General features: G+C 45.9%; 1 protein-coding gene across 5 annotated transcripts in view; it reads right to left on the bottom strand.

Annotated features, from left to right (window-relative positions):
* Positions 1–12,280: 12,280 nt before the first annotated feature.
* Positions 12,281–27,516, bottom strand: part of IGSF11 (immunoglobulin superfamily member 11) — a gene marked incomplete at its 5' end in the record, with an annotated part of 124,979 nt that continues 109,743 nt past the window's right edge. For 4 of the 5 annotated variants that reach the window (XM_083855060.1, XM_083855059.1, XM_083855063.1 and 1 more), the window contains 6 exons: positions 12,281–14,679; positions 15,367–15,517; positions 15,749–15,871; positions 16,839–16,994; positions 17,791–17,998; positions 19,185–19,348. In XM_083855060.1, coding sequence (XP_083711186.1) covers positions 14,229–14,679; positions 15,367–15,517; positions 15,749–15,871; positions 16,839–16,994; positions 17,791–17,998; positions 19,185–19,348 — 1,253 coding nt within the window. In that variant the 3' untranslated portion in view covers positions 12,281–14,228. The remainder of the gene's footprint in view (positions 14,680–15,366; positions 15,518–15,748; positions 15,872–16,838; positions 16,995–17,790; positions 17,999–19,184; positions 19,349–27,516) is intronic. The other variant, XM_083855062.1, reaches the window with a different exon arrangement.

Genomic DNA, 27,516 nt, shown 5'->3' with positions numbered 1-27,516 from the left:
TCTTCACCAGTTCTCTTTCCCCTCTGCAGTCCATTTGACACGTTGCCCTTACCTTGACAACCCATCTTCCCCCCACTTGTCTGCACCTGCCTTCACTCATTTTTCTAGGTGCAGCTTTGCTGAAGCCTCTTGAGCAGTCAGTCTCTAGCCTCTTCCAAAAGGCTCCTGTGACCAAAGACGATTTCCTGATCCCTTCTGCAAAGCTGTTTTTGCCATTCTACAAGTCTCTCCTTCGATGAGGTTTGCCTTTCCAAGGTCTCCTCTCAGACACCTGCGAGCATTTCTCCGCTCCTCCAAACACACTGACATTACTGAATAGAAAACTACAAAGGCACACATGAAATGTGCCCTCTCATTCTTCTTGCTGTCAATCTTCTGGCATCCTTCAGAAGAGCAGGCTCTAAACTCCTTGCAAAAACTGCCATGGCCTTTTTCTCTCTTTAAAAGTTCCTACCACTTTTATCACGGTAACAAACAAACAAACAAAGGAAAAAAAATCAACCAAAAAGGAGGAAAAAAAAAAAAAAAAAAAAAAAAAGCAGTACTTCACCTAGGACGAAAATTAAACTTCCCCTTTGTATTGCAGCAGCAGCAGCTGTTAAACATTGAACAGCAAATCTGCATCTCAGCAGGGAAGAATGACAGGCAAAAACCTGTAGCTGGTTAAAACTACTTTGATAAGAATTTATGGAGGTAAAATACCTTCCTAACTGTAAAATTTAATCAAATTTCACGGGTTTTACTTGCTGGGCCACCATAGGCTGCTCCCCCTGCTCCCTGATAATAGCTGTGAGCGTTGTCAAAAACAAATAAACTGAACTAATCTGCAAACAAAACACATGAACATTTTTTAATAACTTGGAAGAAATTGTGCACTTCTTCAAAATCCCACTGCTTCCCTCTGTGCAGTGCCTGCTGCCACCCCAGCCTTGGAGCAGCTCAGCACAGCCATTCTCTGGGGCAGGCCCTTCTCCCTGCCAAAGCAGGAGGGTGATGGATCCCAGCTGGATGTGCATCTGCCACTCAGTCTCCTTCACCCCTTTCCAGGAAACCTAGAGGATTTTTTTCTCCCTTACACTGGCCTTAAAGGACATGAAGGTCGCACCCAAGGGTGCCAAGTCCTTCCTACGCTGCAAATGAATGATCACAAAGCTATTGTACTAGAAGGAGAAGGGAAAAAAAGTGCACTGCTGGCACCTCTCTTATTTGATTTCATTTCTCCCCCTCCCATCCCTTCCTCTGGAGCGATGAGAAACGATAAGAGCTGGCAGAGATCTCGCTCAGATTAGGTTTACAAACATCCCGGCGAACAGGGAAATGAGATGCACATGCTGCACGTCAGCCCTGTGCAGAGGGGACCCTGAGCGCCGCCGGGCCGTGCGGATCAGCTGCAGCGGCATCTCCAGCCGGGAACGCCGGAGCTCCCGGGGCGCCTCTGCCAAGCGCTGGGAGCTGCTGCCCCCCGACGGTCCCTGCCCGCAAAGCGGCCGCCGAACTGGGCCGGACCGGACCGGGCTGGGCTGGGCTGCAGGTCCTCCGCTCTGCAGGACCCCCTGAGCTCCAGGGGTCACAGCGGCCACGCCAGGGCTGTAGAGGGGCTGCAGAGGTGACCCCGAGAGAAATCGTCATTTTCATGGTCTATTAAAAGTAACAAGTGGGTGCCCTCCATTTATTTCCTGTCACTGAGATTTATTTTCTGTCCAAGGATATATATATATATATATTTATTATTATTTTTTTTTTCCCTCCCAAAAAAAAACTCTATCTGGCAGCTGAGCATCAAACTCTGGTTTCGATACCTTACAAAAAATATATGGGTTGATAGTTGCTGCCTTGGCAGCCCCAGAGACCAAAGCTCTCTGTCCACAGGTAACCACACAGTATAGCCTGTCCATATAGTATCATGGTTAGGTTCTTCCAAATACTGGCTCCTGCCCACTCAGCTCACTCTTCATCTAGCACGAACACTCTGTACCAGCTCACGAGGCCAGCTGGTCTCCACATCCTATCTGGCCTCCCTGCTAAGCCTTAGGGGAGGTGAGGAAACAGGGCTGGCTGCTTTCCTTACTCCTTTTATTTACTATCCTTGGTGACTACAGGTGAAATGAAGGCTATTTATATATAATGTACTTCCCTCTAGAGGAGAGGTGGATTTGAATGTAGATCTCATCATTTGGGACTTCAAGGGCTGTGACTCTGCCCCTCTACTCTGCTGTTGCAGGACCCACCTGGAGCACTGTGCCAAACTCTGAGGCCCCCAACATAGCAAGGATGTGGACCTGTTGGAGCAAGTCCAGAGAAAGGTCACAAAAAGGATCAGAGGGCAGGAACACCTCTCCTATGAAGGCAGGCTGAAAAAAATTGAGGTTGTTCAGCCTGGAGAAGAGAAAGCTCCAATGAGATCTTGTAGCAACCGTCCAGTACCTAAAAGGAGTCTACAAGTAAGATGGAGAGGGTCTTCCTACAATGGCATGATAGGACAAGGGTCCTTTTTAACTGAAAGAGGGTAGAATTAGATTGCATATTAGGAAGACATTTGTCACTGGGAGTGGGGTGGGACACTAAAACAGGTTGCCCAGAGAAGCTGTGGCTGCTCTTGGAAGTGTTCAAGGCCAGGTTAGATAGAGTTTTGAGCAACCTGGTTTAGTGGGAGGTGTCCCTGCTACAGGCAGGGATGTTGGAACAAGATGATCTTTAAAATCCCTTTCAACCCAGATCATTCTGTGATGCTGTGATTCACACAGAAGCCCTGCACTTTGCAAGCAGGGGAAAGCCCAAGGGATAAGCCTATTGCACAGGCACCACTTCCACTGTGAGGTGTGCTGTCACCACCATTGAATTACAGAGGTGTGGACAAGACTAAGTTGTCCTCTGAAGAGATGGTAAAACAAAGTCATTGGGTGCTGGTGAAATCACTAAACTCACCATCTTTAAAACTTTCCAGCCATCACCTTAGTTCCTAAAGAGAATCACACAGAGGCTAACTAGACCTCACCATGCAACTGGGAAAACTGGGTGAGATGGAGGTAATTGGTAGGAGACAGAAGATGGATGAACAGAGGAAGGATGTGTGAAGTAAAAACCCACATAGTTGAAAGCCAGAGTGAGGAAAAGGAAACTGAACAAGATGTTTCAGCCACATGGACTAAAGAGGACAGGAATAAAGGTGGTAGGGGATAGGAAAAAAGAGAATGATTGGAAGAGATGGAATAGACTCCACAGAGAGGGAACACACTTCTCAGCAGTAGGAGAGGCAAAATTCAAGTGGGGAACAAAAGTCCTCTCTGAGGCAAACACCAAGAGAGGATAAAAGGATGGAAGAGGGGAAGAGATGGAGAAAACCAGAGAGGCCTAGGTCTGGGAGCAGGAGGCTGAGGGAGTAGGACACTGTGCCTTTGGGAAATAGCTTGAAAAGACAGCTGTCTTGGAAATGCAGCCTATGAGGAGGCACAGCACGGAGAAAGACGCAGCTGCCCCTGTCTGTGCTGTGGCTGCCACTCTGCTAAGATAAGAAACTCTGTTTACTGTGAAGGCTCTCAGCAGCTGTTTTCACCAGCTCACCCTGACCACACTCCATGACTGCAAGTAACCAACATGCTGGCAAGCTCTTAGTGCTGCAGCCACTATCAGGAGCAGCCCCAGGCAACAGAGTTGATGCTTCTACCTGGTATCCTGAAAGAAAGCTGAACTACCAGTGCAGCACTGATAAAGTCCTGACACCATTTTACAGAGAAGACTGGGGTTTGTGCCACTCCAAAGAGCAGCAGTGGTCCTTCTGTTAGCAGGGCAAGTCTTAAAACCCACCTGATGTGTCCCAAAACCATTGGATGGACACTTTTTCAAGGTCATGCAACACAGCAACCAAAGCTCTATATTTTCTACAGGGAGCACCAGAAACACAAAACCCATAATGCCCTCTTTTTCTCCAATTAGCAAAGCAGGTTTGTCCTTCATTCAAGCTTGAGGAGGGCTCTGGGGTTAGCTGGGAGCCCAGAGCTCCCAGCCATACCTAGCAGTGATAAGACTGCTGGCCAGGCATACTCTAACACCAGCCCTGCCTGTGGAGATAACACACAGCTCTCCTGTGCTTAGAGAACACCATTGGGACTGAGTTTGCTTGGTGCTGAATAAAAACAGCCCCCCATGGCTTTCCTGCCCACTGGATGAAGCTACCAGACATGCAAAGGTTACTACAACTGAATTAAATCCTTTCTCACATCTCTTAAGAGCACATTTGAATGGGGCTGGTCACCTACTTTGAAGAGCTGCAATGCCAACAGAAGACATGAATGAACTAGGCAGTTCCTTGAAAATATAGGTTAGGATTAAAGAAAATCCTAGTCTCTGAGTGCAAATCAATGAGAAGTACAGGGTTTTGTGTATTCCTACCTTATCCTCTCTGCAGCATCTGGCAAAGTTAACACTCGGAGCTGGCAATGTGCATATGAAGAAATATGTAGATTATCATTCAGATATAAAACTCATATGAGGCAGTCAGTCAAAACCAGTATTGGAAGTATTCCCTTTTATCCTTGTGCCTTGTAAGACTGTGGACTCTCTGAGCAGAGATCTTTAAGAGCAAGCTAACCATCTTTCAGCAGGGGATTAAATATAGTTGGACCTCTTAGGTCAGACCCTGGGGAGGGTTGTGTGTGCTTGTGCACACATGCATGTGTGCGTAGATTATATGGGTATTTTTCCTGCTCTTTATTATTATATCCATTTTTCCAGGTGGGGAACAAAAGTCTCAGTGAGACTAGAGCTAATATTTTCACTCTCAGGCTCCTACATTCAGATTAACCACCAGGTCTGTTTCTGACATGCACCCCAGGCATCCAGCTGTGGGCCCCCTGGATGGATGCCTGCATTCCTACTTACCTTAGATAATGCAGCAAGTCAAAGACAAGCTGAGAGAGAAACCCAGATCTGACTAGAACCCCAGCAGCACGTGTGCTGGATCACGAGCACTCGATGTATTTGTCTTCATTTAATGTACTATTTTTTCTATCCTCTTGAGTAATTTCCTTCCCTTAAAGGATATAAATCACATACCTACAAAGTAAAGAATTATTTAAAGAACAGTTATATTTAAGCTTAAAAGAGGAGTTTGAATTTAACTCCCTGGTGGCTGAGATGTGACTGGCTGGTGAATATAACTTGGCTTAACTAAATGGAGGTGTTTTATGGCTTCAATACCATCTGGCCTGCAAACCAGTGTTCCATACACTGGGGTGCCACAGTGGGTGAACACCCTTGCTGCAAGTTAACTTAATGCTGCCTTCATTCATTTCCCCTAAAGTGACCTACCCTGCTCTCAGCCCCAAATGCATGCTCACACACACATTGGGCTTTGCCCCAAGTTAACTCAATCAGTTTAACAGCTCCATTTCATTGTGTGCCACTATCAGGAGGAGACAAGGTAACGGAGGTTTCCCTTTACTTCTCTAAGTCACACCACAATTTCATTTTGTCCCTGATCTTACTGTTGATAAAGTCAGGAGGAAATGTAGGAGTGGAGCGATTCCCAGTGGAATAGCATTGGCTTCAATAGCATTGACAGTAGTGAGTGTTAAAGGTAATCTGTTAGTATGAAAAGGAATACTCTTCCTGCTTATTAAGTATGGCTTAGCAGCATAAACACCACCAAAAGCTTTAAATGAACAATGAAAAGGACATGAAAGAAATTAATACATTGGGAAGAATCATAGTGACCATGTTTTAAACAACTTAGCAACTGTTCTCTCTCACTAATACCTTGTGTAGCATTCATGATGTCTCTTCTCCTTTCTCTGTACTTCACTCTAACAAGCAATGGATTTGCTCTGAATAACACAAGTCTAATGCTGAGACTTCAGTTTATGAGAACTGAAATATGATGCAAAGATGCATGGCCATTACAAGACAGACAGTCACCCATAACTTCCAAAAACCTTTGGAAAAGAAAACATAAATCTACAGTCCAAGGATTCTTTGTGGCCAAAAAGAACCAATTTAAAACAGGCAGAGACTGATTTGACCAATTTTAATGCAGACGTTGAACTCTGTGCTTAGAAATATGACAGAGCCATCAGGAGCTGCAGCTCCCTCCCAGCCAATGGACAAGGAACTTCACATCACTTGAAGGAAAGGTTAGACATCCTGTGGGTCTGGTGTGTGCTGGGGACAGATGGGGGCACAATGTTTCTATTAAAACTTGGCTTAAAGGCTACCAGAAAAGCCCCATGGGCTGAATGTTCTTGATTTGACTGACAAGAATAGAAATGAGGGCATGACATGGAAATCCTGATTATGAGCCATGTTTCAAGGAAAATTGTATTTGTTGAGTAGATGAACTTTCAGTTGTGGTTTGGACTATTTCATACACCATCTTTAAACACAGATCTGGAACCAAGTCCTGATTTCTAATATCCTGGGAGTCCACTGCCTGGGGCTGGAGTTGGCTATTTGTAAAGTGAAAAGCTTTGAGTCTTAGTCACATCCAAAATCTATTAGGGTCATGTTTCCCTCTTTCCATCAACTCATAGCTGAAAAGAAAATCAAACTTGGGAGGTTTGCATGTAATCACCTTGCCTTCTGAACCAAAGCCTCACTGGACTTGCATAAGCAAGTACTTCACTCGCATATCTGACCCCAAACCCTGTATGTCCTTGCTGTTGCAACTAATCTGGGCCCATTAATGAGCATGGATATGGTTGCTGGTTTCACAAGGTCAGTAAATCCTTGAATCCCCAGAGCTGGCTGTCAGGCACATAAAAGTTAGTTTGCAGTGGTTCTTCCACTGGGTGCCCTCCTAAGCTCTGCGTTGCTCCAGTGTGGAGGAGCTACAACAGTCAGCCAGGCAGCTCCTCTCAGCCCCTGTAGGGCAGCAGGACAAATTTAAGCCAGCTGTGAGCCCATAAGAAGCCAGTTGCAGTGGTGTATACAGTTAAATATGGGGGCAGTTAAATAGTTTACTATAACTGTGTCCCATCTATTCCCTGGCGCTGCCCATGTACCAACCCATTCCTCTTTGAACCAGAGACCATCATAACAAGAGCAGGAGCTGGTAAGATAAAGGCAGGCTGTGGTGAAGACCATTTGCTCCTGGGACACAAACTACTCAAATCTCTTCACCACAGCGCGGCAGATACCACAGTACTGAGAGCATATCCTGAGTGACAGTCGTAGGAGAAACAAGAAAGAGGTGTTAATACTCAAGGGGCAGAGCACTTTACTCTTTGCAGGATCACAAGGGGGAAAGCCGTAAGGAGGTGCAGCCCCGTGCAGGCAAACTGAGCAGCGAGCGGGAGTCGCTGAATTTCTCCATCCCTCCAGAGGATGTCAGCGTGGAGCCACCAAAAAAGGCGATCTTTGTGACCCAAATCCGGCGGCGGTGAGGAGATGACAGTGCACAGACGCTCTGCGGACACAGCCCCAAAGCTCCCCGCCTGCTTCCCCAGAAGTGACCAACTTTCCCTGGCCAGTGTGCAACTGGTGGGATGACGGGAGGGGCTGCGCAACAGGTTATCCCGGAAAACAAACGGGATGTGTACTCTGGGTCACCGGGCTGAGCAAAAGCACCGCGCGTTCTCACCCTTCACTGTCCTGCTTTCATCCTCCCCCGGTGTCCCTGAGCGTGGATGAGCAAGGGGCGGATGCATTCACACACACACGAGGAAGATGAGCAAACAGAAGATTTGTGTGGCGATTGTGTTCACAGACTGCAGTCTGCAGCCACTGAGCAAGTGCCCCCTGGAGAGAGCTGGTGGGAGATCTGTGTGCTTGTGCACCTATTACTGTTGTTTGTTTCACCGAAAGTTAGTCTTTGATTTTGTACATATTAATCCCAGCAGAAAGCCACAGCCAAAAGAAAAAAAAAAAAAAACTCTTTCTGTCCATGGCACATTTCTGTAATAGTTTCTATCCCTAATAATCTTATTTGAGAGTCTGAAGTCACACTGGATTTTCTATGGAGCTAATTCTAGCCCCTGCTGCCTTTCGTCCTTTGCAAATGTGCCACGAGCCTCAATCTAAGAAGAGGGGAGAGGATCCCAGATGGAAAGGCTGTACCAGTGATGCCAAGCACTAAAGTCTCTAGGCTACTGTGCAACCTTAGAAAATGCTACAACTTAAAAGAGTGCTGCTGCAAGCCAGATCACACACCTTTTCCCTGTCTGAAATGTCCACATGGACAACAACCTAGTGATTGCTTGCCAAAGGGTCTTGTGATCATTCAAGAAAAGTTAGCTACCTGAGAGAAATTCTGCAGATATTGATAGTATCCAGGAAGGCAGACTCGACCAAACACAGTGGGTTTAAATACAGGCAAGAAACTACAGAGCCTCTGGGCTTTACTGTATACAGTCCCTTAGCCAATGTTTCTCTCCAAGCATGCACCACATCAGTTTTCCCATTAAAGCATATCGACTGGAAGCAAGTCATCATCCTTTCCCAAGTATGATTTAATAAGTCCAAATCCAGGACCTGACCCAGGCTACATCCACTGCTAAAGAATCTCTTCCCAGCCAACCACGCAAGCTGCGTCTTAATCTCTCTTCTTTACTGCTATTTGCTTTGTGGGGTTGGGGGTTTTTGGCTTGTTTTTACGTGGATAGATTAAATTTCCTGCCAACCCGCTTTCTCATTCAAACATGTTACAGAGGAAGTGGGAGGAAGGAGGAAATCAGGGACAAACAACAAGCAGAAAATGGCATTAGAAGGCTTAGAGAGGAGTCTGATCCTTAGCCATGCGCACTGCCCCATTCCTGCACATCAGCAGTGCACTCTACTACAGGGAAAGGAAAAGTGCTTTTTTAGTTGTCGTTGTCCATGGAAACACATCAAAGAAAATATGCCAGAGCTCTAGAGTCGGGAAGTCCCAAGACTACCAAGTTTCTCCTCTCTAAAATACTGCATTCACATGCCTAAAGCTCTTACCACATATTATCTCCCACTCTCCCTCCATGGCTGTATAGGTGACCTAAGAAAACCCTTCTCTGTGCTGTCCACCAGCCAGCAAGAGCTCTGAACTAGTGCCAAGGCTCAGGAAATGCCTTGCATGTGCCCTCCCTTGCTTTGGAAATCACAGACCTGGTGCTTCTCAGTAACATCCTCCAGGCACGTGCAATGCACAGAGGCAGACATGGAAAAAGGCAATGTGAAGAAAAAGAGCCACAGCCTTCCTCCCTGCTTTCAAGGTTTGCTTTGTCCCTGATGTCCACTTACTCCCCAGCAAAAAAGAGGCATGGCAAAGTGAGCTCAGTGATACTGCATTCCCTCTCTCAACACCCATATTCCTGATCCTCACCTGCATATCTTGCCTTTCTCATGGCAAGATCAGACCTGTAACAAGGACACAGGGATGAAGTCTGCTTTGCTGGCATCAGGAAAACAAGCTGCAGGCAGGATAGCCAGCAGCACGTGGAAAAAGCACAGAAAGAAAGGTAACTCAGTCATTGAGACACCTGAAAACAGCTCTGCTCCAGGCTTCTGTTAAAGAGAGGCCATGAGTTAATGTGAACACTTGGGTTTGCTCAGAAGTGAACTTGTGAAAGGCATGTACTTCCTCAGTTTTCCACATGCTAGAAATGTTCAAGACCATCACAAGAGAATCTGCTGAACCATTTTGGGTTCACCTGGTGCTGAAGACACATGCACAGACTCACCCACTTGCTCACAAAGCAGTGGTGCCATGGCTGGGAAGATCCGGGTTAGAGTGCAGACACGGAGAGACATTTGCATGCCTGAAGTGAATGAGGCTGGGATGCCAAAAGTTGCTTTCAAGAAAAAATACAGTAACCTGCAAAAGCTTACCAATTTACTTGATGAAACCATGATTATCATGAACATTCCTCCTATAAGAAAAATATGTTTGATTTCCTCTGCCCAGTACCACTGATCATCCAGTTACCTCCTGGGTATCATCTGAGGCTACCATGATTTGATGTCCTCTTGATGAGGGCCTAAACCATGATGTAAGGAAAACTGATGTCCTGAGCATCCCCCATCCTCATGGGGAAGCCAGGCAGTTTTGGACAGGATACCATCTGTTAGACTGGTTTCTGCTGGAAACTCATCTGTGTTCCAGCAAGAGTGTGTTGAAGTGCATGCATCTGAGTAATTTTAATTTTTTTTTAGTTCAGATGAATCAGCAGATATGAGTCCAAAAGCTGCGTAAGTTAAAAAAAAACTTCTGGCAGTCTGCAGACCAGTTTTCCCAAATATTTTTAACTGAGCTCTCATCTACACCAACCTCTAAAAAGATATCCACTTCTAAAGTGTGAAGCATCCTCTCATGGTTATTTCTGTCTCAGCACTCAAAAGTACAGTTAATCCTTGTTTTAGAACAAATTCTCCTTGGATATTCTTTGGTAGAAGGTGACATAGCCATAGGTACCAACATTTAAAGTAATATCCAAGGGCTGTGATGGACAATCCCTGTGGCACTCCTGGGGCTGAAGGCTGTCAGCAAACTCGACCCTTTCAATGGTGATTTTCACTTACTGCTGCAATAGCTTGAACCTCTGTTTGATTTTTAGTGATAAATTAAAACTCTGGAGCACTACCAAGTTATTTAACCGGGGTTGGTTTTTTTTTTGTTTTTGTTTGTTTGTTTGTTTGTTTTTAATTTATGTTTTAGTTTTCATTTTGGTTGTTTTTTGGGGTGTTTTTTGGGTTTTTTTTAGTTATTTGTATTGCAGCGATGCCTCACTAGGTACAATTTACAGGTTAAAACTTCAGCATTCCAGGTGCCGCACAAACCTAGTAAACCATCCTGCATCCTAGGAAATTCTGCTCTGGAGCAACAAAACATGCATAAGTATGACATAAGGAGCAAACCACTGGCAAGGGATGGATAGTATAGCAGAATACTGACAGGGCTATCATGGGAATAAAATGTAAAGATGCTATTAATGTCACATCAAGATTGCACAATCAAAAGGTGATAAATGGAAACATTAAGATTCCTATGACAACTTCCTGAAAATGGCAATGCAGCTGTCTTATTTACAGTAAGGTCTATAGCTGAAAAGACATTTACAAGAGCATTTGGAAGTAGGTTTTGAAAAATACCCAGGAATGAGTGAGAACATGATGCATGTGCAGCAGGGCTGAATTACCACTGCTGTTGGATCTGTAAGTTTCTGGTTTTAATAATCACTCTCAGAATATCTGTGGGATTTTAGAGAAGAAATAGGGAAAATGAAACATGGAGAGAAAAAATGCAAAATCCCTGGCAAAACATCAGGCTGCCCTAATTAATAATAACCTTCTGGTAGCAGCTGTTGATACAGACTAAGAAGGGTATGCTTTGCAGTCCCCTTATGCCCTGAGAGTGTGAATGCTCAAACACTGAAACTTCACATGCTCTGTCTATGGGGATCAGCACTTCTGTTAAATTCCTAATAGTTTCTCCCATCAAACTTATTTGAATGCCCAAGAAAGACAGTGACTGCCTTAGATTTTGAATCTGGGATAAACATGCCATGTTTTTGATTGGAAAACCAATACGTGAGCAAAATTTGGCAATTATAAAAAAACATTTTCCCACATCACTCAAAGGAATGTAGGGTCTCCCCACCTAATGACAGAAAATAAAACTCACCTTTGTCTAGAGAAATAGCGACCTTGCAAGCCTGGGAAATTGTACATTCAAGGGCAATGTGTCAGACTATTATGAATGAGAAAAACAAGGCTCTAGTACCAGAGCTCACTACCAAATAGTCTGGCCTAATAACATTCAGCTCTCGGTTGCGTGGTCACTGCCTACTGCCAGTCACATCAAGGATAAATATTAATGGCCAAAGTCATTGTAGTTACAGAATTAGGTAGGAGAAAGAAAATAAAAAGCAGCAGCAGGCAGGCAGAAGTCCTTTTTTTATATGAATAAATTTTTATTGAATTTTATACAATTAGAAAGAACAAAGAAAGAGGAGCAAACAGTCTTATGGAGGGTAGGAACCAGAAGAGCTTTCCCAGTCAAGGAGGGTGCCTGCTGAGGGCAGTGTTCCTGTAAATGTCACACAGGGGTTGTTCAAAAGCAGAGAGAATGTGTCTGGGCTTTTCTTTGATTGTTTTGGGGTTTTTTTCTTCCACATTAGGGTTTCTAAAGCCACTCTTCTTCCCCCATCAATCCTACCACCCAGCAGCAAAGCGAGCAGGCAGACAGGAAACAGGAGTGCTCCAATGAAATGTGTGCACACAGAGCAGCCGCCTGCCTGCACCACCAGGGGGGTTTGCACACATTCTGGATGCAGTGCTGCAGAGGGGGAAAGAAGGGAAGTTGGATTTTTTAATCTACTTTTTCTTTTCTTTTTTCTTTTTTTTTTTTAATTTATTTTATTTTAAGAAAAGAAGGCACAAAATCTCAGCCAAGCTTCAAACCTAGTGCTGCTTGGGAGCTCCCAGTCTTCCAAAAAGCCAGTGTGTCCATGTGGGAACCCAGCCCTCACCTCTCCCTCCTCTTCCTCAGAGTCTGTGCTTGCATTTGTACTGCTCAGGTAGAAGGCCCTGCCCAAGGTTTGTGCACTGCTAGGGAAAGTAAAGCCGTGCCAGGACAAGGAAAGTGGTGATGAGGAAGAATCTGTTGGCTTAAACAGACCCTTTTTCCAATGTGAGAACTATGGAAAGTCACCTGTGACTCCCCACATTGCTTTTCCAAGAGCAGACCTGGGAGGGCTCTGGTGCTTTTTGAGGTGATCACTGCCTTTGCCTGTGCAAGGCTTGGTGTTATGCAGGAGGGCCAAAACCGCTGTCCAGGTGTGGCCTCTTTGAACTAGTGCTCTCTAGGAGGGGAAATCCCAGCCCTCAGTCCAGCCCTCCAAATGGCATCAGGTTCCTTCAGAGGTTTCAACTCTTGGCTTTGATTAAGGCTATTTAGTTGCAATAGAAAAAAGTAGAGGTGCCAGCCACAACCACCTGCCAGGCTGCAAGGAGATGGCAGGGCCACTGGCAGATGCCACCAGTACCCAGTCCCAGGACGTTGAGGGAAATGGGGGAGGCAAAGAGATAGTGTGTGGGCTTCCATTAAGCCTCTGCTTTCTAAAGCAGGAAACAAATCCTGCCAACATGTCTGTGCATGTGGAAGAGCAGGAATGAAAAATCTGATGGCCTCACTGTGAAGGCTCCAAACACAACATGTGCCCTGCCATGCTGCCCAGCCCTGCACAGCCTAATGAATAAAATCCACCGTGCAAACATCAAAGCTGTGGGGTTTGAAGTCACTTGCCCTAAACCAGAGCAGGCCAGGGGCAACAGATGCCTCATGAACCTGCCTGGTGCTCCACCACACCACCCTGCTCCTCTCTGCCTCCTGAATAACCCCAGCAACACCCCAAGAAAAGGAAAAAAAAGAGATCCAAGCCCTAGAGCAGCAGCAGCAGCAGCAACAGCAGCAGCAGCAGAGGTGCAGCCTCGCCCTGCACCGGGTGTCTCAGGGAAAGATGCTCTGACAGCTGCATCGTCCACAGCTATAAACAGGGCTCTGGTGGTACTCCAACCTAGTGCAGGAGAAACACCCATCTGAGGATCTGCATGTGTCTGTGTGTGTGTGCCTGTGTGTGTCTGTGTGTGCTGAGGTGGGGGTAAGAACTGTAAAAATAAAGACAAATGCTTCCCAGTCCATGCCATCACCCAACCACACCCTTGCCTGGGCTGATGGCTGTGCCTTCATATGGCCCCTCCAGCCTGTCCCATGCCTCCCCACACCCAGCCCCAGTGCACAGGACTCCCTTATCCACCAGTGGAGCCAGGGCCGTGGGAAGCTGGGGCTGCTCAGCCTTCCCTTGCCCCCACGCAGGTTGTCGTCCTCTTGGAAACAAAACAGCAACAACAACGGAAAAAAAATAATATATATATATATCTCCCAAACCTCCCTGAAAGACCCAGATGGATGGAATCAGTCCCCAACAAAACCAACAGGAAATAAAAGCAAAAGTTCCCCCCAGGGTCAGGCCCGAGTGCATGTCCCAGCTGGGGCCCAGCAGCCGGGAGCACATCCCGACCTCCCTGCTCCTCCAGCCTTGGCACATCTGAGGTGTCCATTGGCACGGGGAGCTCCAGCAGCTGGGGGGAAAGCGGCTCGGACAGGGCTGTCCCACCAGCTGGCAGCAGCCTCCAGAGGGGCGGGCAGGTGGAGAGGTAAGTGTGTGACCCCCCATCACCTCGCTGCCTTTCAGGAAGGAGTAGGGTCGCTTCACCCCACTGGGGATGAGAGGCCCCATGCTCATCTCTCGGCCGCCAGCACGGTCCTACACCAGGGAGCCAGCCCGGCTCTGGGCAGGCACCATGACGGGGACGGCCCCGATCCGCTCCAGCGTGGCCTGGCTGACTGCATAGGAACGGGTGTGCGGCAGCCGTGGCTTCCTGCTGACAGAGCCATTGCTCCGGATCACCTCCTGAGGCGACGGCGCCGTGCTGGCCGTCACCACCAGTGTCTTAGGGGGAGCCGGGGAGGGGTGGCCACCGTTGGCGTAGACGGGACGGGCACTGGTGCTCCCTGAGCGGGAGAAGGGAGGCTGGTGAGCATCGTTGCTGTTGCTGAACCGGGTGAAGGAGTCTGTGGCGTGGTTGGCTTTGGGGTCGTTCCAGTAGCGGCTGTTGTAGGTGTTGGAGGAGGTGAGGGTGTCGTTCTCCGATGAGGACGCGTCAGCGTGGAACGTCTTTGCGGCAGAGGAGCATTTGGGTGGCAGGTCGTCCTCCCTGGGAAGGAGAAGGTGTGAGGGCATAGGGAGGACACTGGCCCACTTGTCCAACCACCCCCAACCACCATGCTGGGGTCAGCACCATCGATTCAAGGAGAAGGACAGCACCAATGTGAATCAGCATTGTTCCTTGACCTGTTTGCTCATCCCTCTCTACAGGACCTACCCATGTTCTCCATGTGCCAAATTCGCCACTGAGGCAAATGACCCATGCTCATGTGTCTACAAAAATAGTCAGGCAGTGCCAGACAGTGATAGCTGTGACTGTAACCTCTGACCAGAGAATATCACAGCTGTATTTCCAGAGCTTTTCTGCTATCACTGTCTGGCATTATGGGTCAGAATTCCCACCACATCACCCTTCTATGGAGCTAACAACATGATGTCCCATCCCTCTTGCTGGCAGAGGGGTTGGAATTAGATGATCTTTAAAGTCCCTTCTAACTCAAACCATTCTGTGATTCCATGAAGCCAAAGCTCTCATTAAAGGCAATACTGAAAATGAAATCTATTGTTACCATCCTTCATTTTCTCTCTCCAGTTTCTGGATATATATATATGAACATCTGCCCCTGACCCCAGGGAACACCCCCAGGATTAACAAAAACAAGATTTCCAATTCCACTCCTGTCAGCCACAGCTTTTCCTCGGAGGTCGCCCACCACCAGCTTTTCCTGACCCTTACCTTATCTCATTAGGAATTTCCTCCTCTTCTTCTTCTTTGTGTTTATTTTTCCAGTAGAACAGTGCTACAGCCACCAACACAATGCAAACAACGAGCACAACAGCACCTGTGGCCACCGCTCCTGCGATCAGCCCAATACTCCGTGGGTGAGCTGTGGAGATGATTGAACAGAGCATGGAGAAGAAATCAGGGATGGGCTGTGGCCATCTGTAAGCACATGAAGCCGCCATGGCTTGGGAGGGGAGAAAGGCAATGTTCCCATTCCAGGGCATGATTATCTTCTGATAGAGAGGCACGTGGTGGCTCACAGCAAATATGGTTACACACCTTACTGTCACAAGACAGAGGCAGGTGGCCAAGCCTTCCCTGGCAAAATACTTACGTGCAATGACTTGCAGGTCCAGAAGGCAAGTGCTGGTTCCAATGGCATTTGAAGCCACACATTGGTAAAGACCTGAGGACACAGTGCTGATATTTCGGAGAGTGACAGTGCCCTGGACTTGGTCTAGTTAGAGAGAAAAGAAGGATTTAAATCCCTCCCCCGCTTGAGGAAAACCATGAAAAGGCAAAGCCAGCAAATAGAGAATTTTGGTGTGAGAATATTAAGAGAGAAATAAATTAGGAAATAACCTTGAGACGGAAGCATTGTGTGTGCACATACACACATAGAGACAAGATTAGGCCTTAAGGAGCTTACACTAGATGTTTCTTTCTCTTCTTATAGAGAAATTTCTGCAGATGAAAGCTTGGGACTGTCAGTGTTGTGTGAGAACAGGGAAGAAAGAGATGCAAAATTACCTATACCCAGATCAACTTGTTGAATTCAGTCTTGCTCTGTAGAACCCCCGCTTTCCCAATCCCTGGGCTCCCCGTCTCCTGCTCTGCCAATATTTTCATTCCTGAATTATATGAAACTGAAAGCTGGCATATTCTTCAAATACAGCAAGATAAAGGGCAAAAGTACAGCTATCAGCACATGATCAGGACACCTAGGCTAAGAAAACTTATGGATGGGACTTGAGGCTGGTAAACACCAGTTTGATCAGAGCCCTGCTTCTCTATATAACTGAAAAGCAGCTCTGGGAGTAATTTATTGGAGAACTGTGGCATCAGTGTGAGAAGCTGGCCGTATTTTCCTGGGATGATTCTGCCTCTCTTTTCCCAATTTCCATTCTATAAGCCTTTCATTTGGTTTAAAATGCAGGTAAGTTGGCAGCTGAAATTTCCAGCCACATGTCAACATGTAGCAACCACTCTCTCTCTCTCTTCCATTCAACCCAATCCTTGTTTTTCAATGGGGAACATGCTTCTGTACCAAAAAAAACCCATGAAAATTTAAGTGGCCTCTGGAGGGTACCCAGTCCACCGTGGGCTTTAGGAATCTTCGTTCTGATAAAGGGACCATGCATGCTCAGTGAACCATGCCACCTCTGGCAGCTCAGACATAAGAGGATAATCAACAGAATGAGCACCTTGTGTGGCAGTTGGGGGCAACTTGGGGACATTGTCCAGTTTCTCCCAGAGGTATGTAGGCCGGGGGATGCCTTCTTCCGAGCTGCAGGTCAGTGTGATATCGCTGCCCACGTCCAGGGACCCCTGGATTCTGCAAAGCGGGGCAGAAGGAGGAACTGCGAGAGAAGAGGGGAAGGTGATAGCAAATCAGGAAATGTGACCAAACAGTGGAATGCAGGCTCACTCTGGACATGTTCTGATGGGGAAAGCAAGGACAGTGGCATGAGCTGTCAAGGGGACAAGAATGAGGCAGCAGACAAGAGCTCATTATGGTTTGCGGGGTGACAATTCACACAAAGATTCCTGACCCACCAGCCCATCAAGGTTACAGTCAGTTACTGCTGACTTTCACAGGACCCAGTTCTTTTAGATCCCTCCCTTGAGAAAAAGGTGAATATTTCTGCCTTTGAGACAGCAAGGATGGTGAAAGTTAACAGAGCTGCAGACAAAACTTATTGTGATTGGGTTTTGCTTTCATATCCCTATAATGGCATGCACTTTGGAGTATTTAGCATCAATGGAAGCATCCAAAACTAACTGCTTTAATGGAAAGATATAAAGTCATTCTCTCCTCCTGTTGCTATGCACCAAACCCCTTACACTCCATTTAGCCCTCCAGATGCCCTCATACTTTATTCCTGCTTCTTTACAACCCCATATCACAACACCACTACATAAACTTTCTCTCCACCAAATTTTAAACTTCATTACACACTGCCTGCATATGAAGTCTACATACCCTACGAACTCCCACAGTACCCACAAGGCAGCCCGTTCCTCACCACAGGATGTCTGTGTGCTCAAAGGTACACAGTACCATATTGCTCATGATACACTATTGTGCACAGAGATCTCTTTGTCTCTGTTCCCTCCCCCCCCCACCCCCCTTCCCCATAATACCAATAAACACACCCAAGACAGTAAGTCCAATGACTCCAATATTCCTGACGCCTCGGTCGGGAAGATTGTTGACCAAACACTGGTATGTGCCAGTATCCGATAGCTGAGTGTTGTTGATGAAGATGGAGGCACTGGTGGTTGGCATTGTCACAGCAAACCCCACTCGCCCATAGAACTGGGGTGCACCACCAAAGATCTGACCCCCTTGGTAGAGAATAACCTGCAAAAGAAAGGAAAGCTCAAACACCACTCTGTGTAGGAGCTGTGCAAGGAGGAAGAACATGCAAGCAAAACATGGGGTTCCAAAGCTGAAAGGAGCAGTTACTAAAGGATCTCTGAATAACCAAACCTCAATATACATCCTAGCACTGGTGTTTTTCCAAAAGGGGAACATACTCTGTAGCCCATTTGATGTCAATAAAATGTTCATAAAGGTAACAGACCAGAAATATACCCAAATCTTCTGGCATAGCTGGATTTGCAATACCAGCCTCCTTCATGATAGTCATTACCTGTCTGGACAGGATCAATGTACAGAAGCAGAGGCTCTCTGCAGGTCAGTGAGTACTTTGATGGAAAGCATCTGTCCAGTGGACAGTATCATTCTGAGTCTCCATCAGTAAAATCCTGCCATGATTTGACACTGCTTACTGAAGATCTTTGGGATGAGCTGAATGACAGGCAGGGCAACCTTTGAACCTGCACAGCCTCTGCCAGTCAAGACTGTACTCAGACCAAATCCCTGAGGAGCAAATACTCTTCAGTGCAGGCTCTCACACTGAATACAAAATGTGGTGAGGGCAGGGTGACCCAAGACAGATGTATTTAAGAGAAAGGGCATTCTTCTGTTTTCAGAGGATGTGGGCAAAAAACAGGCCAGCATATCTCAGGTTATGATTCTTGTGCCCACCCTTATGTAATCTCATTTGCTAGTATTCATAAGAATGGGCCTGCAAAAGCTACAGACAGTGAAAAAATAAGAAGGGAAGTAAAAGGGGCAATGAGTCTATGAGACTTTATGTGTTAGAGGACATTTTACATCGATTTCACAGTTTTACAGTTGCAGCTACTTCCCGGCCCTCCAAATTCCATATCCAATGCAGCAAAACTTGGATTACATCTCCTGTGCTCTTTTGAACACAGAAACCACTAGAGACCCAGGACAGCAACACAGTATCACAGACATTTGCCCCAGCTACACATCCAGCCAAGGACACATGTGCATCTGTTAACAAAACATTGAAGAAAACAGATTCATGTAATATCCAGAGGGCATGTCCACCATGAAGGGACAATGAAGTTCTGTGACAACAATAGACTCAGCATTGTAGAGGGCCTACATCCAGAATGGGGTGGGGAACAGGAAAGCCCCAAGGAAATACATGCCCCAGTAAGAAAAGACCTACCTGTTGAGGCTGGTTGGCGTTAGAAAGAGGAATGACCATCCAGATGACATTAAGGTTAGTGAGAGCAGCGTTAGTGGTGAAGGTGCAGGGCAACACTGCTGTCTGGCCTCGGGCAACCTGGATACTCCCTGAACTGACTGACACCTCCAGAGGACACACCAGACCTGGAAAGAGAAGGGCACACAGTTCAAGCATTTTGGGAGAAGGACACACAGTTCATAGCACTGCAGGTGGCCCCATACCCTTGCAGGTCACAACACAATATCCCACTCCTACACAACTCCTACTACATCAGGCTAAAAGGAATTATATTCCTTCCTCACAGATCACTCTGCTGTCATGCAGACCTTTCTTACAGACAAATGTAGATATGTGGTCATTTTAAGTGAGGGCACTCTAGTTTCAGAGCCTCTGAGAACAGCTGGGATTTTTTTGGCAACAGGAAAAGAGCCATAAGAAAAACCAAGCTGTGTCTAAGAGAATGAGATATGTTTTCAAACCCATTGATCTTAATGATAACCAACACCACAGAAAGAGAAAAAAAACCCCTGCAATATTAACCAAGAAACACAGTTCTCCTCCCACTTATATGCCTCATAAAGTATAGCAAGACCAGAAGCATTTTAGCAATAGCAATATTTTTAAATTAAAGGGTTAAAAGTAAAAATATTTTCCAGTCCAGGCATTTCTATTTAGCTGATGAAAAATTACTATTGCTAATGGAGAATCTCATCAAATCTAGATTATTTTCCAAAATGTCCACCATTCACTTTTTTGCTTTCCACACAGACTAGACAAAGATGAAAGCCTGATAAGCCCCAGCTTCTCAGTACAGCTCAAGGCTGCCATTTTAAGACTGCAAGTCACAGGGAAATATCTCTGTTCCTACCACCAAAATCTTATTGAATGACTCTAACCAAGGTGTCTCCATCATCAATTTGAGTAGCAGTAAAATGCTTTAAACCATTTTTCTTCACAAAATCAAAATATTGACTACAAAAAGCTATGTCTCTATATGACAGCTCACCATTTTCTTGTTCAAACCATGTGGGAGAGTACTGGGGAAGAAGACAAGGAGTTTTCAAGCTCCAAGGCAATAGCAGAATGCTGCTAACATGCAGGTGCTGTCTGCAGACCTATTTTCTTGCTGCATCCAGGAAGGGCTGCCTGCAATGTTTCTATTTTCTGCCCAGAGACAGGGGTTTGCTGTGGGTGAAATCCTTCATGAGAATAGTTTTCTATCTGAACTACCAAGAAATCAAACAGGCCAATGTCTGAGGAAAAGGTGAATGTCTCCCATATGCTTGTCTGCTGAGAAGGATCTCAGACTGCCTAATGTAGAAATGAAGAGGCACTTCCAGGGCCTCTAAGTGCTGAGGTTCAGGTGCTACAAATCTGAAAATTCTAGCACCTGAACAGCCTTCCATGTGTTCTGGTGTTCGAACTGACTGCTCCAGAGTTGCAGTACTTCAAGACTTCGCAAATTCTCAGCCACATCCTCCAAACTTCCATTTCTTCCTCCACATCTCCTACCTCTAAAGCCCCAAGTAGTTCTGAGAGGCTCAGAAATGCTTCAGAACAGAATCAGACAAAATTTCACTTTAACCTCTTCAAGTGAAGTTCACAAGTTTCTTACTTTGTGGGAAAAAAAGCTCCCTGAGTCAGACTTTCCTCACTGTCTTGGGACATATTTAAAAATATGGAACATTTTGGAGACTCCCAGGTAAATAGTTAATCTTCAGTGCTAACTTTTCAGAAAATTAGGTGGCTGGATGAAAAACAGCTGTTAAAAGCTTAATCTATCAATCTCCTATGCAAGTCTGTCAGTAGCAAGCAGAAGTAAATAACTTGAAGAGCCAGTAATAAGCATCACCTTTATCACAGGGCATCTGCCTTCCAGCTGTGTCTGGGGCAACAGGCTGGGAATGGATTTGGACTCTTCATTTTCTTATGGCTGGCCAGGCAGCAGCAGTAGCCAAAAGCCCAGAAGTGATCCATGTCAACTTTGGAGATCTCTCTTACTGAATATGACTCAGACAAGGAATTGTCTTTTCTGCAGGTTGAAATTTGAAGGCTATCTTGCCATGACTACACATCCAGTCTAGAATCATCCATGTGCTAACCAGTGTGCAGGGACACACAATGATTTGAAAATCTATTGGACTGACCTCTCTCTCCAACATGGTTATATTCAGCATAGATTTCATGAGATCCTCTTCATGAGAGGAAAAGAAACTACTCATCCAATTTGGAACAGCACTATGTGTTTTTCCTCATTTCTTATCTCTTCCACTTTCTGTTTCATAAAAAAAGACACATTCAAATTCTTGTCATTCAAAAAAAGTAATACTTAAATGTGAGTGTTCCAATTTACTGGAAAAGTTAGACTTTGCAGTTTGCTTTGCAGGATTAGTTACATCAATCACTCAGTCATCAAGATGATGAGATTTTCATGTCTAATCACCCTCTTCCTACTCCTAATATTTATTATTAGTTGATTGTAAACATCCTGCAGAATAATAAAAACACTAAAATAGAACATGCATAATTGATTCACTGTTAAAATAATTTTTGCTTCATTCGAGAACTTCCCAATGTATTCATGAGCAATTTTAAAAATGAAAGAAAGCACATATTCCCTTTTTCCTGCCAGTAACCCCACTTTTATGCTGCAATACCCCACAGCCCACATTATCTCCTTTTCCTTTCAAGGCACCACAGCATCCCTTTTAAGGTGAATGCCATGGAGCAGGGAAGCACTGGGAGCAGGAAGGAGGATTAATTTCTCTTGTCAAGAGGCAGTGCTTTGAACCTGGCCTGCAGGATGAGCACCCCCACACACACCACACTGTCCTCGGGCTTGCTTTTACCTCATGCAGCTCAGGGCATGCCAGCTGCTCTTTGGCCCTGTTTTTGCTCTTTTGGCATACAAGGAAAGTGCCACCTAAAGACTCATTTTTTTAAGCTGAGTGGCACCTGCTGGGCTACAGCTGGGGAAAACACACACAGCCACTTTTGAAAGGGAAGCTTAAACAAGGCAAGAGGAAATGTAAGCAGTCCTCTTCCAGCAGCATGAACTGGAGGTAGAGTGGTGTGTTAGCACAGCATTGGGTGAGTAGTCCTACAACATGACTCCTTTTCCAATGAGACTGCCAAAAAAGCAAAGGCCAAACCCTCTTCAGAAGCTGCACCATCTCAAGACCACTAGAAAATGTAACAAATTTACACATGCATTTGTCCATCTATGCAAGTATTTTTGTGACAGCATTCTTCCACACCGACACTTGTGGCCCAAAACACAGATGGATGCACACAAAGTCACATATTCTTAAAAACCTGAATGCCCAAGAAGGCAACTACTAAGAAAACTCAACCAAATTATTTGTGTTTAAACATTTCAAAATTAGGCATTGCAAAAATTTGGGTTTGTATTAATGCAAGAAGAGGGAGGCAGAGGAAAGAGGGAAAAAGAGATTTCAAATTTAGCATATCTATTGGGATAAGGATTTTTCAATGCAGCCTAAGGAATGAGGACTTGAATTCCCTTGAGTAGATATAATGCAAATATAGATATATGCACACTCGTACAGCCTACTAAGTCAAATTACACATAAGAGGTCAGAAAAATCAAGCAAAGGATGTTGTAAGAAGTCTCCCTCTGCCAAGTTATACTATCCAGGTATTTTCTAAGCATTCAGAAGTTTAATGACTTCAGAGAGACAAAGAATCGATCACCACCAAATCATCTCTCAGAATTGGATTACAATGGTCACTACACCCCCTCTGCCATTGAGAGGGTGCAGTGACTGCAGTCTCCTCCTTACTTAGTAATTAAGCAACCCTGTAAGCAGCATGCCCAGAGGATGAGCAGGGTACACCACCATCAGCAGAAAGAGGAATGGGCCCTTCCTGTACGTAGGACACTTTGATCTTAGCTTGATTCAGCAAACAGTGTTCTCCTTTGATCCTGAGGCAGCAAGCTCCCCTCACTAATTAGAACGGGTGCTCCATTTTTCTGTCCCCTATCAGCAAACCAGTCAGCAGAAGAATGTTTTGGCTGCAGAGGCTCTTTCAGAATTTCTTCGCATTTTCAGGATCAAGTAATTATTCTGGCAACAGAACTGATTTCATTTTTGATGGCTTGCTGCTGCTGCTGCTGCTTTTCCAAGAGACAACTCAGCTCCCTCCCTGGTATCCATTGAAGGAGTCTATGTAGGTAGTTTACACATCATGACACAAGCACACAGGACACAGTCCCACAACACACATTGCCCTCCCTGGTGGGTGTAAGAAGGAGTCAGATGCTGCCACATTTTCTAACTGCCCTAGAGGGGTTGCAAGCTTCACAGAGCCTTCAAAACATACCAGATACAGTGAAGCTGAAAGACATGGGCAAATCTTAGCACTTTGACTCATTCTAAGTTGGTAAAAAAATATTCCCAGCTCACTGCCACACCTTCCTGCCAGAGATCACCAGCAGAATCAGCAGCTTTGGCACTTTGCTAGCAGCAAACTCCTGATACCCAAAGGTAGAGACCAGAGTACAGGTTCACTCTGCAGTGCTGACAAGCCAGGGAAGCAAATGGCCAGGGGAGAAGGAGGAAAGAAGGTGTGAAAGGGATGAAAGAAACCTTTAACTGTGTACATTCTGCATCTCCAGACCTCAAGGGAAAATGTGCAGGAATGTGTGTCACTGTGGGGAAAATGAGAATAAAGCTTCAAGATGATTCAGCTTGCATCTGAAACCCAGGGAATGGCTGGAATGGCTCCCGCCTGTCCCAGCGCAATTAGCAATCCTGTTGCCACATGCTGGGGAAGATACCTTTGGCAGTATGACATTTTGGGTCCCTTGTTAGAGAGGCAAAGATGAGGTCGCACAGAAGTTTCAAGAACAGGGTAGTAACACAGTGTTCCATCTGGCAACCGCAGGCAATGGAGGGAGAAACTGCAGAGCAGTCTTTTTTCCTGAGATGAAAGGAAAATACAAGTTGCTGTGCCTTTTGCCTGCTCACATCTCTGAGTCTGGGACCAAAGCTACCCCCTGTGCTAAAGAAGAGAAATGTCTCCCACCCTGAATGAGCTGAGGTGCACTGCCAACCCAACACACTGAGCAGCAGCAAAACCGACAACCCAGGAAGGAGTGACTCACAGCAGGAGGAGATGGGAACAGATGCAGGCAGTACATCTGCAATAGGATCTGCCTCTGCAGCAAACGCTCAAAAGCCCCTGAAGGAGCCTGGCTTGCAGTTGAAAACACAGAAAACATTGAAGTTATCCAGCATGATGTGACAGCATCCAAACTGGCTGCTCAACAAGATGCTTGAATACGGGCCTTGCCCATTCTCTCTAGGGACAGTGTATCCTGCTTCATTCTGGATGTGGTAGACTTGCTAGTTCAGAGTCTACCTAACCAAACATAGTATTTACCCAGCCTAGTGTCTGGAGACAGCCTGCAGTAGACTCCACCCTGCTTGGGGAACCGACATCACCAAGCACCTCAATGGAGTACAGATCTAAATTTATGCCCAGCTAGACTATTTCCAGTTCACTAAGGAAGTTCTACCATGGAAAAACTTCCAGGCTCCAAAGTCATTCTGCAGGGCAGGCATTTGGGACAGATTCACACTGTTCATAGTAGACTGCATCCTGGGTCCAAGTTGCCCTAGCACACATTTTCCCAGGAGAGATGCTTGGTAGAAACCTCCTTGGAACAATAATAGTGGGAGTAATGGAGTAAGGAAGGAAGGGCTCCAGCAAACAATAGCCCATCTGCCAGCTCACAGCAAGAAGGCAAAGTTTACTTCAAACATTCATACAGGGATTGCTTCTGTGCCCCAGTTTGAGGGCGCATGTTTTACAAGTCCAGCAGTGGGATAGTAACCTGTGGGGCACAATGGAATAGTGCATAAGGCAAAATAATTTCCAACACTTTCCTTCCTATCTTTGCTGGGTCTGCAGGACAGACTGGAACAAACAGCAAGAAAACAATCCCATCTAGCATGGTTTAGAGCAAGGTCTCTGTAACATAGGTATTAAAACTATACTGACACTAACTTTTCCTCTGAGGTGTTTTTAGTGTTAGTATTCCTTTAAATGCAGGTCAATAGGCACCTTTATCCCTGGAGAAACATCAGACACAGGTGGTGGTATCAAGTCATCTCCCCAGCATAGAGCCTCCCAGGTGAAAAGATCCATTTTACTCCAGTAAGAGTAATGTCAGGGTTGCTGCCCAAACTGTCAGATACACAGGCTAGCAGACACTAATCCAGGGAGAAAACATAGTTTCAGGGTCTTGAAGTTGAGCCCTGCAGTGTTTCTTGCCAAGAACTGGACTAGCTGTGAGGGACACTGGCTACCTCTGAAATTGTGCTGATCACACTGGCCCTTCTTCCTTACCATTTATAACCTCATCTGACCTAGACAGACAACTAGCAGGGGAAAATCCCTGCTGACCCACTTCACTCTGGCCTCAGCTGCTGTCTGGTGAGCAGCAGACACTACCACCCCTGCCATCTTCTCTTTTGGAAATAGGTCTTTCTCTGCAGGCCATTTGGGAGGAGGATTTCAAACAACTCAAACATCCAAACAATTGGGATGACATAGAGCATATGTATGTCCCTGTGCTGACCTCCCCAACCTGCAGCCATAGACAGGATGAAAAATGGACTTTACAACCAAAGAAAAAGGCAGGAAAGCTTTCAACTGCACATACATCAAGAATGGTGTCAGTTCCCTTCCATGTCCTTGTCAGAGGAGCTGGATTAGCTCCTGCAGGGGTAAGAAAGGGGCTCTCATGACATACTGAGGAATTTGATTCCTTCCCTGTTTCTGGCACAGACTCCCTGGATCCTGCTGAACAAGCCAGACAGCTTCAGGTATCTTCAGACATCCCCATTAGTGTGAGATCCTCATGTGCTCAGGTTTAGACCTCAAGAGTCTGATTTGCTGAACTGCTGAGCACTCAAACCTGCTAGGGAAATCGAGAGGGGCTGTGCTCTCCAGGTAGCAGAGTTCATGTGATATTAAACTCCCTGAACACCTGAACTGTGCTTTTCCAACAGATCTTAGTGCTTCTGTATAATTAATCACAGACTTGAAATGCAAAAGTAGTTTTTGAACACTGAGAAGGATATAGTGTTAGAGCAGCTTGTTGGCATGTTCTAAGTGGAAACAAGAACCCAAATCTGGTTTACAGATGCAGCATCATGGGGTCAATGACCCAAATGGTCCTTCCCAGTTCTGGACTCCTGCTGTGATCCCAGTGCAGGCTTCTCTTATGTGCTTCTATCAAGCCTTGCTGAAGCTGCCAGGAAAGCTGCCACCTTTGCACCTCCAGCAAGCTGGGATGGATGCCTTGCATCTCTCTCTGCTGCCTTGAATGCAATATGTGTGCAAGTTAGAGACAGAAAAAACAACTGCATTGTATTAGAGCATTATAAAAATACAAAGGAACATTGATAGGAACAAAAATAGCGTCCACAATGACATTAGCTAGGATAAAACTAATCAATGGCTGTGCTCTGGGCATGCGTTAATCCCCTTTCCATGGTATAGTGTTGCACCATTAAGTACATTATGGGGAGTTTAACACTTCCCTCCGATGCATTCGGCACTGGCTGGAAACAGAAACTGCTGCCATCTGAGCTGGCAGTCCTTGAACTCACAGCATTTGCAGAGGACTCAAGGAGCAGCTGCACTTCAGAGGTTGGGGGTTTTTTTTGCTGTAGCAGATGAGCAAGGCCAGAGGGGACTCAGTGAGGAACAGGAACTGAAGAGCTCACTCATTTCTCCCCTAAATTGAGAGTGGAGAGGTGGGTAAGGCTAATTCAGCCTATTCTATGGGACCATTTGGTGTCAATTTTGTCCATCCCTGGCTGTGCTTAGAATCAGAGTCATCATGACTCATACCCTGGGACTCAGGTGGGCAAATTAGGAGCAGGTGATGTGTCTACAGAAGATGACTCAAGGCCACACAAGGCAGGATACCCAAGGTACAGAGTGGTGTGTCCTTGCAACAGGATGCCAGTCATTTCCTTTTCTCCTCAGCTCCTTCAGAGATGCCTGAAACACTATTTTCCAGATAGCAGGCAGAGATAAGGAGGAAAGCAAACGTTTAACTGGGCACAGAAAGGCTTTTACAAAACTATGACTGGCAAACACACTTCCTTTTCCTTCACTCTCCTACTCCTGTGATAGATCAGCTCTGGGGAATTCTGCTGCAGTAACTTAAGATGTTGTCATCCTCTGCTGTTTGCCTTGTTGCTCAATACAAGGTTATTGCCCCAAAACCAGTGAAAGCAGAAAAGAAACAGTGCCTGTGCCTCACAGCTAG

Source organism: Zosterops lateralis, assembly GCF_965231275.1.
Source record: "Zosterops lateralis genome assembly, chromosome: 2".
Classification (NCBI taxonomy): Eukaryota; Metazoa; Chordata; class Aves; order Passeriformes; family Zosteropidae; genus Zosterops; species Zosterops lateralis.
Note: the sequence above shows the minus strand (reverse complement) of the source record. Positions and strands in the feature narration are given on the sequence as shown.